Source organism: Xylocopa sonorina, chromosome 9 (assembly GCF_050948175.1).
Source record: "Xylocopa sonorina isolate GNS202 chromosome 9, iyXylSono1_principal, whole genome shotgun sequence".
NCBI classification, from domain to species: domain Eukaryota; kingdom Metazoa; phylum Arthropoda; class Insecta; order Hymenoptera; family Apidae; genus Xylocopa; species Xylocopa sonorina.
In genome coordinates, this window is record NC_135201.1 from 2,205,157 (window position 1) to 2,218,660 (window position 13,504).

Genomic DNA, 13,504 nt, shown 5'->3' on the forward strand with positions numbered 1-13,504 from the left:
TACTACTACTACTTACTACTATCAGTACTACCCACACGAATTGCAGTAAAAGTTTGCTGTAACTATATTACTTTTTGTCTTACGTTACACCAAATATTATAGTTCTATGAAAGAGAAACGAGATATACTGTAATCTTATTAAAAATTGCATTGATCTTAAAAATTTCAAGTCGAAACAAATGCAACTTGCCATAGTATTAATAAAAAAATATAAAATTTAACGCATAAAGAAAATTTAAAATTATATCTTTTTTCTATCGTGCTGTCACTAAAGAATAAGAATGTTTAACATCTATTCGAATAAATCTAGAATAAACATATTAATATGCGTTTGTATTTTCATATTTATATATTTTCAAACGCTAAAAAATTTGTAAAAGATCTTGCTTAATAAGTCTTCTATTTATTGAAATAGTTGTTTAATATTAATAATTACGTGTAATAAAATTGTTGTTAGGTAAATGTTAGAGAACAAAATTAAAATTTACTAACTATCATGATAAATCATTGATCAAGTATGCAAATCATATCCAACGTTACTGAATTTACAATAATATCGAAATTCGCAAGCATACAGATCACGAAAATACAAAATAAACCACTGCTCGAGTTAACACAGACCCCTACATTACGAGATTAATGATAAAAGTGGAGAATGATATATATTAGTAAATTTTACTGTAGAAGTAGGTCAAGCTATGAAGCTTTCATATTTCTGCTGAACTGCCTACCTACGGATATAATTAACTTTACTGAAACACGTCGAACAGTAATAAATGGAAAAATATTCCCTGTATAATGAAACATGAAAATTTTTTTTGTTACGGTATAAATTATTGTACAATTTTACTGTTATAGAACATAACTTACTATTTCTGCATAATATGGATTTCAAAAGTATCATGAAATTATTTCCCTTTCCAAATCTAAGATAGTACCATTTAATAACACATTATGTATACAGTCTCATTACATGAGAAGGTAAATCGTATATTAAATTGATGATCAATAATCACGAATAACGGAAGTTGGTGGTATTAATCGTAACGTATTGTTACGATTGTTATTAGTAAATAATATGCGTTAATTAAATTAGAAAAATTTGGGGCCAATAATTGCCTAATAGGGCTCCATTTACTCGGTACGTTTTCAATCTAAGATCTAATGCGATAGCCAAACTTATAACCACGATGCAACCAACGCGTCCGCCGGTGCCACCCCTCTATAGTCACTTTCCCTCCACCTTCCCCCGACCCCTTTATAACCATGTTCATTCGTTACCCTCCGTTTTGGTACGTCACTGACCTCCCCGCCCCCTCCCACCCTCTACTGTCGTCGTACCAACCCCACAAAGTCATCCCCCTAACCCTGACGCACACTTGCTCCGTCTCTTTCCGATCCTGTTTACCTGTCCTCTCGCGCCATCTTCTAAGCGCAATTACGTCTTATCCAAGCAGACGCGCTCGCACGAGACACGGCTAGGGTCGACGACTTTGAAGAATGTCCGAGCGACGACGCATCGTCATGGACGATGCTTCTTACGTGCACGCGTACGTATTCCTCGGATCTTCTTACCAGCCCCGCCATGGCGTTAGATTACTTCGAACCCTTTCGTGATACGCGAAACGTTGGCTCTACTTTCTCGTTCGTTTACCTTGTATTGCTTTAATGCAATTATTTTCCGCTAACAATACGCGCCTGTGTCGCAACGATACGCGTTGGTTATTTTATTATCGTTCCTTTAGAAAAGTTCGCGCACGGTTGGTAATATTGTAACGTGTTTATCGCGAAGTGTTTCGAAAGGATTTTATCTAGGAAAGCAGACTAGCAAAAGTACGAGCGAATATGTAGTTTGTTTCCGTATGTGAACGTGTATACTGTTTCTTTAGCTGTTAACCTTTGACACGGCTTTTACAACAATTCTGATTTTCTCGTATATAATCCTACTTTCACCGTTCGGTTCACAGAAGGATTTGCAATACGCATGAACGTTAATGATGTACATACGTTTTGGTAAAGTCGTAAATTATTAGCACAAAATAGCATTGCATCAACTTTTAGATAGCTTATTCGTCACAGTATTTACAGCATGCGTGTTAGTATTTCTATCTTCGTTTCCATTTGAGTTATAGCTTGTACAAAATACTTTGTAAATAGTTATTTTATTGTACGCAACGGCATAACATTTACCTTTTATAGCGCCAATGCAATGATACTGATGTAGTATTCCGTAGATGTGTATCCATAAACGAGAAGATGAAGAAGTTAAATAACACCATAACACCATAATCTCAAATCACAAAAACTTAAGTTCAAACACATATGCACCCACGCACACGCACACGCACATACACACACGCGCACACAAGAGTGCAGTATTAATTATTATGTTTCACATGCTATGTTTAATTGCTTTGAACAACGAATAGTTTGTAACATTTGAACTTTTGCGGTGCGATGGAAAACGTAAGTCCCCTTTCACCGTTTTGGCGCCACCTGAGCACTCGATCGAAAATATGTAATATCGATAAAACAGTTTCAAAATCGATTGAAGATCACTAAAAACGTGTAACGATTTTGGGCCATATTTAAGTTACAATCCCATCCGGACAGAGAGAGACACCGGAAATTGCACGGTATACATTGTACGGCACGTGTTTGCTTGGCAATGTCAACAAATCGGTATGAACAAATAGTCGACATTTTTACCAATGCGCGAGACGTAGAATTTGAAACAGAACATGGCGGTTGGACGGCAATGTTTACAAGAAAATTGTAAAAATGGGCAACGTTAATAGAGATATAATCATTTATAACTGGTGAAACACGGGCGCGGCTGCGATACACGAAAGAAATTGGAAATCGGGCCGCGAATCGGCGCACAATGTTACGTCAACATGAAGGCGAAAGTGCAGTACGCATGATGGTAGTGGCGGTGCCGCGAGTAACTGCAGCAACGTGCGCAAAACACGTTCGATCGATAATACAGGTTGCCGCGGGACTGCGATAGCCAATAGCAACCAGATCACACAAGATACACGCGAAGAACACGTGGAAACTGAAAATGAGTTCACAATTTAATGTATTGGCAATATCACCGATGTTGTCGGCGGGAAACGCGTCACACGACTGACGAGTACTTTGCCACCCTCATAGGCTTCCCTTTTCACCACCCCCTTTTCCCACCCCTCGATTCGTTTCACCCCAGACTAGTTCGTTCAACCCCAACATTCAAGAATATGCAGCGGATACTTGCATCCGCAGTTATTGGTGCCTTTTCACTCCAAGAAACTTCTGAATATCCTTGTTTTGTTCATTCAAGACGAACCCACACATCCTAGGATCAACTATGCAGCTTCAACTCTATGCGTACTTTAAAATTGTATTACATAATACTATCGACGTAACGCTCTATATATTAACCATCTTTTAGCACATTGATATTTGAGAATGTTGTTAAGTTAAAATTTATTACATTAAATTAAAAAATATAAAACATCAATAAAAAATTAGACAATATACATAGTGCTAGATATTTACAAAAGGAATTATCAATGTATAGATTTGAAACAGATTACCTATGACAATCAAGTATATTTTTAAAATAGATACATCTACATATGTAAGAGAAAATTACGATGATAGAAAATAAAATTGGATTACACGTTTAATAACTATTTATACTGTGTCGAATACTACTATACTATATCGAATACTACTATTTTACATGCAACCCAATTATTTTGACAAATTACGATGGATGTAATTAAATGGACCTTACGCATTAGATGCGCGTAAATTGTAACGAAAAAGTGCTAAAATAAAAATTCATATTGTACAAATGCTTGAGTAATAAATTTGTATACAACGTATAAATCGCTTCTTATAAAATTTTATGTCGTTTCATGCTATGTGATTCTTGCCTATAAAATAGAAAATAATAGAACATATCAAAAACAAGATGATATGTTATTGAAGCATAAGAAATCTTTTATTTAACATAGTATAAATTATTTATTTCTTTTATTCGTATATTAAACAAACAGAAAATTCTAAGAAATAACAAATATTTATACTAAACTTTATTTTTAACTCTCTATATTTAAATCTTTTGCATATTGATGTACCACCTATGTATATATATACATTACATACATACTGCTCAGATGGCGCAGATGTATGTACGTGGCTATCTAAATGCATTTCTCTTTCACCGTTGTCAATTGCGATGGAGAAAGAAGTTAGGTTATGTTAGGTTAGTTTTTAATTATCTACTTGAAACATATACATAAGTTCAATGTTGATTTTTCCATGTAATAAGGTATGAAACGTATGCGAATGCAGGGCAGAAACATAGAAACCATGTCATATTTCCGTGATTGGAGACAAGCGTTACGTGCTCCTCACGTCTATAGAGTTGCCAACAGTACTTTCCGCATCCAAAGTCAATATTTGACTTTGATTTTCTTAATATTATCTGCTTCTCTATTTTTCCTTGGATTTCCTTTATTACGCGGAATTATACACACCACGCCGTCGAACCATTTTTTAACACAGTGCAGATATTACAAATACAATAAAACGTACCCTTCATCGGCTCCAATTAGGACTTCCAAGGGTATCACGTATAGAATAGCCATAGTAAGTGACCTCGATCGCGATTCTAGAAGCTTAGATAAGAAAAATGTATGGCATAGTATCATGAAAACTGGAGGTCTCTTTTGGAATCCCAGCACAAATTTCCTTTCTATCATTTGGGATGATCGAAACCAGATGTTAACATCATCCTTAACTATGAAAGGACGTGGCATGGAATTGTCCGAACTGGTCACCTTTGATGGACATTTATTAACCTTCGACGATCGTACAGGTGTTATCTATATTATTGAAGGAGAAGAAGTTTATCCTTGGGTTATTTTAATGGATGGCAATGGCAAGAACACTAAAGGTAAACAGTCTTATTGTAGCTTTTAAGTGATTATTCGTATTTATGAAATTTTATGAAATTAACTTTAGGGTTTAAAACTGAATGGGCGACTGTTAAAGATGAAAATCTATATGTGGGCAGCGTAGGCAAAGAATGGACTACACCTTCGGGAGAATTTGTACACAATAATCCACTTTGGATAAAAATAGTATCTCCACATGGTGAAATTCAATCTTTGAATTGGATTTCAAATTATAAACGATTAAGACAGGCAATTGATATTGAATATCCAGGTGCATAATTATTTGTAACATCAGTAAATTATATTATTAGTTATTATATTTTAATTATATCTATGCATATTATATTTTTCCACAGGTTACATGATCCATGAATCTGGAGTTTGGAGTGATATACATAAAACTTGGTTCTTTTTGCCAAGACGATGTTCCCATGAACGCTACAATGAAACTAAAGATGAAACAATGAGCTGCAATATATTATTGACAGCAGACGAAAATTTTGTAGATATTAAGGTATTGATCAAATTACAATTAATGTATACTACTTTGTGGATTCTCTATACCATTTAATCACGAAATATAAAAGTAATAATAAAATTCCATTTTCAGGTTACCAAAGTTGGTAATTTAGTTCCAATTAGAGGCTTTTCAAGTTTTAAATTTTTACCAGGCTCTCGGGATTCGATTATCGTTGCTCTTAAAACTGAGGAATATCAAGGGCAGACTGCTACGTATATTATGGCATTTACAATTGAGGGAAATATAATAATGCCTGAAACTAAAGTGGTAGATAAAAAATTTGAGGGTCTAGAATTTATATAACATTCCATTCACGGAAATATTCCTAGTAAATTTTGAAACATGTAAATAAATGTACAGATTTTATAGTTCCATCTAAACGAACATCATGTAAAGATGCTATGCATACTGTTTTACACAGTTTTCTCTAAACATTACTTTATTTACAGTATTATAATATAGTTAACAGTATTGTCCTTTTTCAAAATAATATACTTGCGCACATTTATACATACGTATATCACTAATGTGTTCGCTGTAAATATAATGTACATATAAATGTTTTATGAAATTTGACATTTATTATGAAAATATAAAAGAGAATGTTAACTGATTTCAATGTCGTACAGAAATTGTAAAATATTGACTATTATATTATTTATATCAATACAAGGCTTTGGTTTGTTTTATTTTATGCCTACGTTTATGTTACATATCTTTCCTCTCTAAGTTATTTTAAAAAGATACTTCTATTTAATGTCCTAATGCGGGTTGAGGGTCATAAAATCCGTACAGTCTAAAATCAATAATTTGTATATATGAAAACGTACGAGGTGGCGGCAGCAGCATTGCGTTACACCGAAATACTTCAGTCAACTCGTGGTATTATAGATAGAAAGGTTCGTTGAGTAAGTCAGTTTTATATAAAGTAATAACAAATTTGTGCTGTTTTTTACATCCCTCAACCCTTGAGTTGCGTGGAAATATTGGACACGTCGAATTTTCATTCTCCTTATTCACAAATCAAAATCAATCGAAATTTATTCACGAAAAAGAAAGAAGAAGTGCACAATTCAACATTTTTGAAAGGTCAATAAATTAAAAAAAAAAAGAAAACATTACAGAAATTCATCGTGTATCAGTTGACCGTGCAAGTGAGTAGTGGAAATATTCGCAAACTAGTAAAATGCCCAAATTTTGTTCTTTGTTTCTCACATGGAAAAATACACGGAAAATTTACATTATATAACGCGTACAATCAAAATGCAATTCTTTGAAGTACACGGAATATTTACGATGTAATTAACGTATTGCAAGATGATCGAAACTTGATAACAACCGCGAAAGAAGTACACTGCCAACAAAAAATTCTTCGGTCAAGAAATTATTTGGGTGACTTCCATCGATTCTCTATTGATGATAAATTTCGGGTTTAACATTTTCCTTGTACCATAAATTTCTCTTAATGGGCAGAAGCAGGCATAGCTGTGCGAAAAAATGTATGGCATAATTCTCCAGAGTGATGTCCTAATCGTATCGCGTCTGACAGTGTCGTGACGCAAATTCGCAAGTAACTATCTGTATCCAAACTGTATCTAATCGCTAAACTTTTTTTAATGACGGGACCACGAAATAAATATTACGGTCCATTTATTTCGTTGAGAAAAACGACTACACGTTCGCAACCTTTTAACGGTCACGCGAATTTTTCGACACTCGACATACGCATACACGTGGCTTTCACGTCGTGGATGTAGCATAACTTTTATCAGGAAGGTCTTTCATAGTAGAGAACTTACATGAGAAGAAATTGGATCGCCTCAGAACCATGGCTGAAAACTACGAGGAAACTAAAGAGTGGAGTATGGCTAGGATGGGTATCTCTCTTCTATTAAATAACAAAACTGGAGAAGCGGAAGCGCTATTTACCGGACACTTGCACAGCTTCCATATAAAAGCAGGCCGCTGCTTCGTTCTCTTCATGGTACGCAAATAACCATTATATTTTACAGTAAATAAAGTGTTGGACAAAATTATTGTTAAACTTAATACAGTAAATTGTTCGAAAATAAAGAATCGAGGAACAGGCTATCTATCCAAACGCGAGCCAGTTAATGTTCTATATGAAAGATGTCTTTCTCGTACGCTCATTTCGCATGTCAACATTAAATGACGAACGGATAGTTTAATTTGGATGACGGAAGATGTAACATAACGGTTAAAAACGGAAACTAGACTTTATTTAATGTTAACACGATAATTCAAATAGTATAGATGTGTTGTCTTAGAAAAATTGTAAGAATCTGATCTGTCTGCTTCGAGCATACGCTTATAATAGTTTTCACGGGGCGTATACCAAAGAATAATGCACGCGAATTGGTTTCGGCAAAAACTGAGGAAAAGTGTACTTTAATTTTATTTGTAGAGTCAAGTTTTTGAAATGAACGTGTTTTTGTGGCTAGAGATAGCTCTACAGATAAAAAATCACTCCCGTGTGACCCACGAGGAATCACCTTGGCGGGTAATAAATTAAGTAAAAATAAAATTAGATATTATGGAATGTGATATACAAACCTTTAGTGGGTGAGTTATTAGCTATTTTTGCAAACATGAATATAGCAATAAGGAAAAAATGGGAATCCAGATAGCGGCTCCTTATTTATCATTTCCATGGCTAAATTTGTATTTAAAATTACTTTATATTGGATATAGTAAAGAAGAATTCCTTGAGAATGGCTATTAACCGTACCAATGAAATTTTAACATGGATTACGATAATTTTACGCCGCGACACTATCCTTTGAAAAATACGTCGCGTTATTTTTAATTTTATTAAGGCAACGTATCAACGATTGTTTAAAGATAGCTGGACATCGCGTGTCGCTTTGCACAAGTTCTCTATTGATCGTAAATCTATTTCGAACAATGCTAATGGAGCAATTAATGGTGAATGAGTGACATATATTCTCTCAAAGTAGAAACGAAGAAGAAATAATCGTCGAATAAATTTGTAGAACGCGCTGATGACCTTTGAGAATGACAAACTTCAACAGGCCATGCTACTGCTGAAGGATATGGAGAGGGAATGCGCGAGTGATATAGGATGGTTGAAATCTATGAAGAGTAGAGTTTTCAGGGCGGAAGAAACAAGCGTAATTATCAGTTTTCCGATAAAGTATTTTTTAACATGCTGTCAGAGGATTCAGCAAGGGGCTAATTGATTGAAATCTAAATATTGTAGAAGGACTACGTGAATAAATTGGAGAGACAGATAGTTCTAGCGGATTCGCAGGTCTGCTCGGCGATATTAACGTTACTGCAGCAAGAACTAACTGGTTACGTACGCGGTGGTTGGATGTTACGTAAAGCCTGGCGAGTTTATCAACATGCATACTCGCAAATCTTGCAGTTGTACCAGCGTACCTTCGGTTCGAATCCATCGGGTATGCACATCTACAATTGTATCGAACCATTTAGAACCAGCTAACAATTTATGTATGCTGTACTGACAATGGATTTTACTATCCATTCCGATGGACGTTAGATTCTAACTTGAATAAATTTAACCGCAATTTGAGTTAAATGGATAAAGTAGGTAAAATTCTTGGACCTTCGTAAAATATTAGATAGAAATAATATTAAAGAGAAATCATTCGGTATAAAATAGAGTTAACAGATTTATAGTTATATTTATTATTTATTCTTTTAAGCATTAAGGTATTAAAAGTTCCGTTAATCGTAATTGCCCGATTGGTTGATCTTTACAGTTTCTAATGTCTTAACAGTATTTTTTAAATATCGTACAAAGTATGTATATTTACACGAATATCTCCATCGTCCCCAACCGACGGTCAATTGTTACCCTTTTGCCAGTTAATGTTCTAAATATTTTTTAATATCTCTCATTGCTTTTCGACTGATTTCATTTCACAATGATAACTATACTATTATATCATAAAATATCATTATTTCAGTTTTAAAATATACATCTTACGATTCGATAAAATTGGTTTTCCTCCTCTCTTTTCGTTGTAATATTTATTTCACTTTTTCTAAATCTTGCACGCGTCTATATATGTATATGATGCACGATACATGTATTTGTATTTTTAAACCTTTTTTCTATTAAGATGAGTAAAAAAAGACAAGGAACAATAAATATTTATTTCCTTTAATTATAAATATTTATAAGACTAAAGTTTATCCTTCGCAACTTCCGTTTTCAGTTGGATTCAATACAAGACGTAGCAGTTCGTGCAATGGCTCCTCTTATTCGCTACAAAGCCCGTTGATCGCCAGTCCAGGTTCCTCAGAATGGTCGATACCATCTTGCAACGGTTCAACAAACCCTACACCGATCTCATCCCACTCAGGTCTGCGAAGCTCTCTATCAATGTTCTTCTCGCTCACTGGCATCACGTCCGAACAACAGACACCGTAATTGTTGTTTATTCTTACAAACATTTCTTCAATCCTCGCCACTTTCGTTGACATCTACACACAGTAAAATGACACGAGTTTTCTTGCCGTTTCTCACGACGGGTAGACGTTACTCCATTTAATGTTTTACTTTACTAGGATAACACAAGTTTCTAAATCACTGCGCTTGCTTACTATTTATCTATATAAATTACCATTTAGAGCACGACTATGAATACGCTGAATAAAGTAATAAAGCATAAAATGCGTGCCTGACCGTTTTAAGTACTTAAAACGAAGTTCTTTAAGATGTTTTTGCCTCATAATTAATAGCTTCTTATCGAAAGTCAGCAGAAAAATGGAAATGTGAGATATTTTGCAGTTTCGTTGAACCAACCGAAGTCTCTCGACTGATGTCCGCGGTTAGCTTCGGCTATGGAATTTATCAACTGTGCGTCAGTTTATTGCCACCCTCTCTTCTAAAAGTGATTCACTTTTTGGGGTTCGAGGGTGACAGAGAAACAGGACTCGCCGCGCTTATGTATGCACGGCTAAGCAAGGATATGCGTGCCCCTCTCGCCACGTAAGTTTTTTCATATTTCAGTGGTTCGAGCTATTAATTATTAAAGTGTATCGAGCGCACGCGATCAAATATTTCGTTTCATATTAAACTACCGTTAGTTAATCAATGCTTTCGTTTTAGCCTGTCCTTACTTTGGTACCACACGATCGCACGTCCATTTTTCGCCCTTGACGGAAGCAATCTCCGTGCTGGCGTAGACGCAGCTAAGCAATTAATGGCAGAGTGTCAACCAGAGTTTAACAATTCTGCGCTTTTCCTTTTCTTCGCCGGTCGAATCGAGAGGCTCGAGGTAAAAATATATTATACACACTTTTGTATTTGCTATTTGTTTGGCTGCGTTATTGTAAATATCGAGGCTAAATAATATATATGAATATAATGTACGTATAATGCATCTATATTTATCACACGTTAATTACATATTCAATGAACAATTATTCTTTATGAAATGGCTATTTTTAATAACTAATCGTAGAATAAAGTTTCGTGGAAAATATCAAGTAAAATTAACGATTGTAATGATTATAAAACTGATTTCTTCCTTTTTTAATTCAAGATTATACAAATATGAAATGTCTTAATTGAATTTGTTTTAAAATTATAAATGAAGCAAGTAGTACATTTTCGCTGTACGTATTAAAGAAGAATAAGAGACAGCTACTCTATGCACGACAATGTATAATGTAGGACTTAATCGATTTAAATCATACGGAGTAACTATGTTAAGGAAACCTGTACATATAATCTCTTTTATTTACAAGACGATAACTCTTCAGTGAAAATGGCTAGAAAAGAGTCTTGACGCATCATGACAAATTTAGAAGATATTCTAGTAAAAACGAAGAGGGGAAATTTGGAAATATTTAATTTCACGAAATATCTATTTGTTATTTTATAATAATTATTAAAAAGATTAATTTTCCATTGTTACAAACATAAACTGTGAGTTAATTGATTTATACGACGCAGTTATCCGCTAAAGCTTTTGAATTATTAAATTTGCAGTTCTTTATGTCATACGGAGAAATCTTTTAACACAGTATTATATGTAAAGTAACCAGACGTCCTACATCAGGTGGTACTGTCCCACATTTCGGTGTTTTGTCTCACATTATGGGACATTGGACAATCCATGACTATTTTAATCGTCACATGACTTGTCTTTTGGATTAAAAGATTTTACGTTTATTAATTATTTACACTTTTACAAAGTTCGTAATTCGAAAATGTTTTAATTTTATGTATGACTGCTTCAGTTCCATTGTGGTCTATAATATATATATTAATATATGATAAAACATCTGGTTACTTTAATTATATGTATATTACAACCGAGAAATTTGAAGAATATCAGTGAAATTAAGAAATAATTCAAGAATATACGCAATAATTCCATGATTATATCTAGCAAAAGTACTGTAACTATCGTAAATGCTGCTGAAGTAATTTCTTTTGTTGTTAATTTAGTCTTAAAGCACTCCTTTTACAATAGTCACTATATTGTTTTAAACGGTTCGATGGAACATATCCGTTTTGTTGAAATCGAAAGCGTACCTATATAAGTTGTTGGTACATTTATATAAGAAAGTGTGCTTTTGCAAATTGTCATTAGAAATTGATTCCGTGCCTTGCAGTCAAACGTACACAACGCTCTGCAAGCATACGCAAAAGCTGTAATGGCCTCGAGTCAAAGGGAGATCAAATTATTGTGCCTGCACGAAGTGGCCTGGTGCCATTTGATCCGTCTAAGTTACGAAGAAGCTTACCGATCATTGACGCAATTGCGACAACAATCCAGATGGTCTGTCAGCTTTTACGCTTATTTAGCAACCGGTAAGACATTCGTCTCTCGCCTTCCTTCGTTCTATAACCTTCGTTTCGATCATTGTTTGAAAATATTTCTTTCCCTCCAGTCTGCTGTGGAGCGATTGGTAAATTCGACGTTGTCGCCTCTTCTCACCGAAAAATCTTACATTACGACAATCAAATAAGCAAAGAAACGCAATTGGGTTTGTTCATCTTGCGTCGAATACCCAAACTCTTAGATTCGAAGACTGGACAACCTTACACTGTTTTGTACTACAGATTGCTAGTCTATGAACTACTGTATTTATGGAATGCGATGCCGTCCTGTTCTGCGGAGTCTTTACGAGGCATACTTTTAGGTATTATATTTGCAAGATTGCGAATTGAAAATTAATATCAATTTTTGTATTATTGCGAGAAAACATTAGAAAAGTAATTTAAAAATCTACTTTTACTTATTACAAATAGCTTTCGTATTAATATGAATAATAATTCTACAATTGTGCTTTTTGCGATTATACTTATTTAGAATGCAAAGGCAATCATTCAGACGAACCGATGTGTGGATTAGCCGACTTAATTGAAGGAGCAGCACACACCTGTCTCGGTGATACCCAAGCATCAATTAGAAGTTACCAGAATTGTTTGAGACGTCGCAATCCGTCCAATGATTCATACGACCAACATGTTAGCGCGTTTGCGCTCTACGAGCTTGGTACCGCACTTTGTATCGTTAATGTAAGTACTTTTACAATCACTTGTTGTTGTTAGTTGGAAATTTTCATGAGACCGTCGATCTTTTTACAGGAATTATTTAAACGTTCAACAAGTGTTATAGGTAACTTTAGCAGAGTTTGCATAAAATATTAATACTAATATATGAAGGATAATGAAATTATCTTCATATCTTTATTATCGTTATTTCATATTTCAAATAATATGTCCAGGAATGTGTTTGAATCTGATGAAGAATATAAATATTCTTTATAGACAATCACCTTTTGATTTTCTTGTAGTAGTTTAATTATTATCCCACATAGAATTATTAATGTGTTCTTCTACTGCTGATGAATCTTATGATGCTTGTGAGAGACACAGTTTAATTAACCTGAAGTGTTCTTCGTAAGACTTACACCTAGTCTCACAATTATAGTTATTATAATTAAATCCTTCTCTTGTAACTTCCTCGACTTTTTCAAGAGGCTATGAGTTACATCCTAAAGACTC

At 34.3% G+C, this 13,504-nt stretch overlaps 3 protein-coding genes across 4 annotated transcripts in view; 2 read left to right on the forward strand and 1 right to left on the reverse strand.

The window, feature by feature from the left end:
- The window catches only part of Stet (stem cell tumor), a 575,614-nt gene extending 573,299 nt beyond the window's left edge, over positions 1-2,315 (reverse strand). The window contains exon 1 of one of the 2 annotated variants that reach the window (XM_076900839.1): positions 2,191-2,315. The gene's annotated coding sequence lies outside the window, so the exon portion shown is untranslated. Of the gene's footprint in view, positions 1-1,408; positions 1,440-2,190 lie in introns of those variants that run through there. The other variant, XM_076900840.1, reaches the window with a different exon arrangement.
- LOC143427034 (tetratricopeptide repeat protein 39C-like) overlaps positions 1-13,504 on the forward strand; it is a 98,613-nt gene that overhangs the window by 84,820 nt on the left and 289 nt on the right. Inside the window, exons 2-10 of the mRNA XM_076900838.1 lie at positions 7,277-7,453; positions 8,484-8,621; positions 8,711-8,912; positions 9,696-9,906; positions 10,271-10,471; positions 10,592-10,760; positions 12,106-12,304; positions 12,385-12,636; positions 12,807-13,015. Of these exons, the coding sequence (XP_076756953.1) occupies positions 7,298-7,453; positions 8,484-8,621; positions 8,711-8,912; positions 9,696-9,906; positions 10,271-10,471; positions 10,592-10,760; positions 12,106-12,304; positions 12,385-12,636; positions 12,807-13,015 (1,737 nt within the window). The 5' untranslated portion in view covers positions 7,277-7,297. The remainder of the gene's footprint in view (positions 1-7,276; positions 7,454-8,483; positions 8,622-8,710; positions 8,913-9,695; positions 9,907-10,270; positions 10,472-10,591; positions 10,761-12,105; positions 12,305-12,384; positions 12,637-12,806; positions 13,016-13,504) is intronic.
- On the forward strand, positions 4,184-6,060 carry LOC143426877 (soluble calcium-activated nucleotidase 1). The gene is made up of 4 exons (XM_076900593.1): positions 4,184-4,948; positions 5,017-5,220; positions 5,306-5,463; positions 5,560-6,060. The coding sequence occupies exons 1-4, from the start codon at positions 4,324-4,326 to the stop codon at positions 5,770-5,772; spliced, it is 1,200 nt and encodes a 399-aa protein (XP_076756708.1). The 5' UTR covers positions 4,184-4,323; the 3' UTR covers positions 5,773-6,060.

What these genes read in the sequence shown, in the direction of transcription:
- LOC143426877 (XM_076900593.1), top strand. Translation starts at nt 4,324, where the DNA reads ATGAAACGTATGCGAATGCAGGGCAGAAACATAGAAACCATGTCATAT. An exon ending in CAATGGCAAGAACACTAAAG is followed by an intron (nt 4,949 to 5,016) that starts GTAAACAGTCTT and finishes AATTAACTTTAG; the next exon opens with GGTTTAAAACTGAATGGGCG. An exon ending in AATTGATATTGAATATCCAG is followed by an intron (nt 5,221 to 5,305) that starts GTGCATAATTAT and finishes ATTTTTCCACAG; the next exon opens with GTTACATGATCCATGAATCT.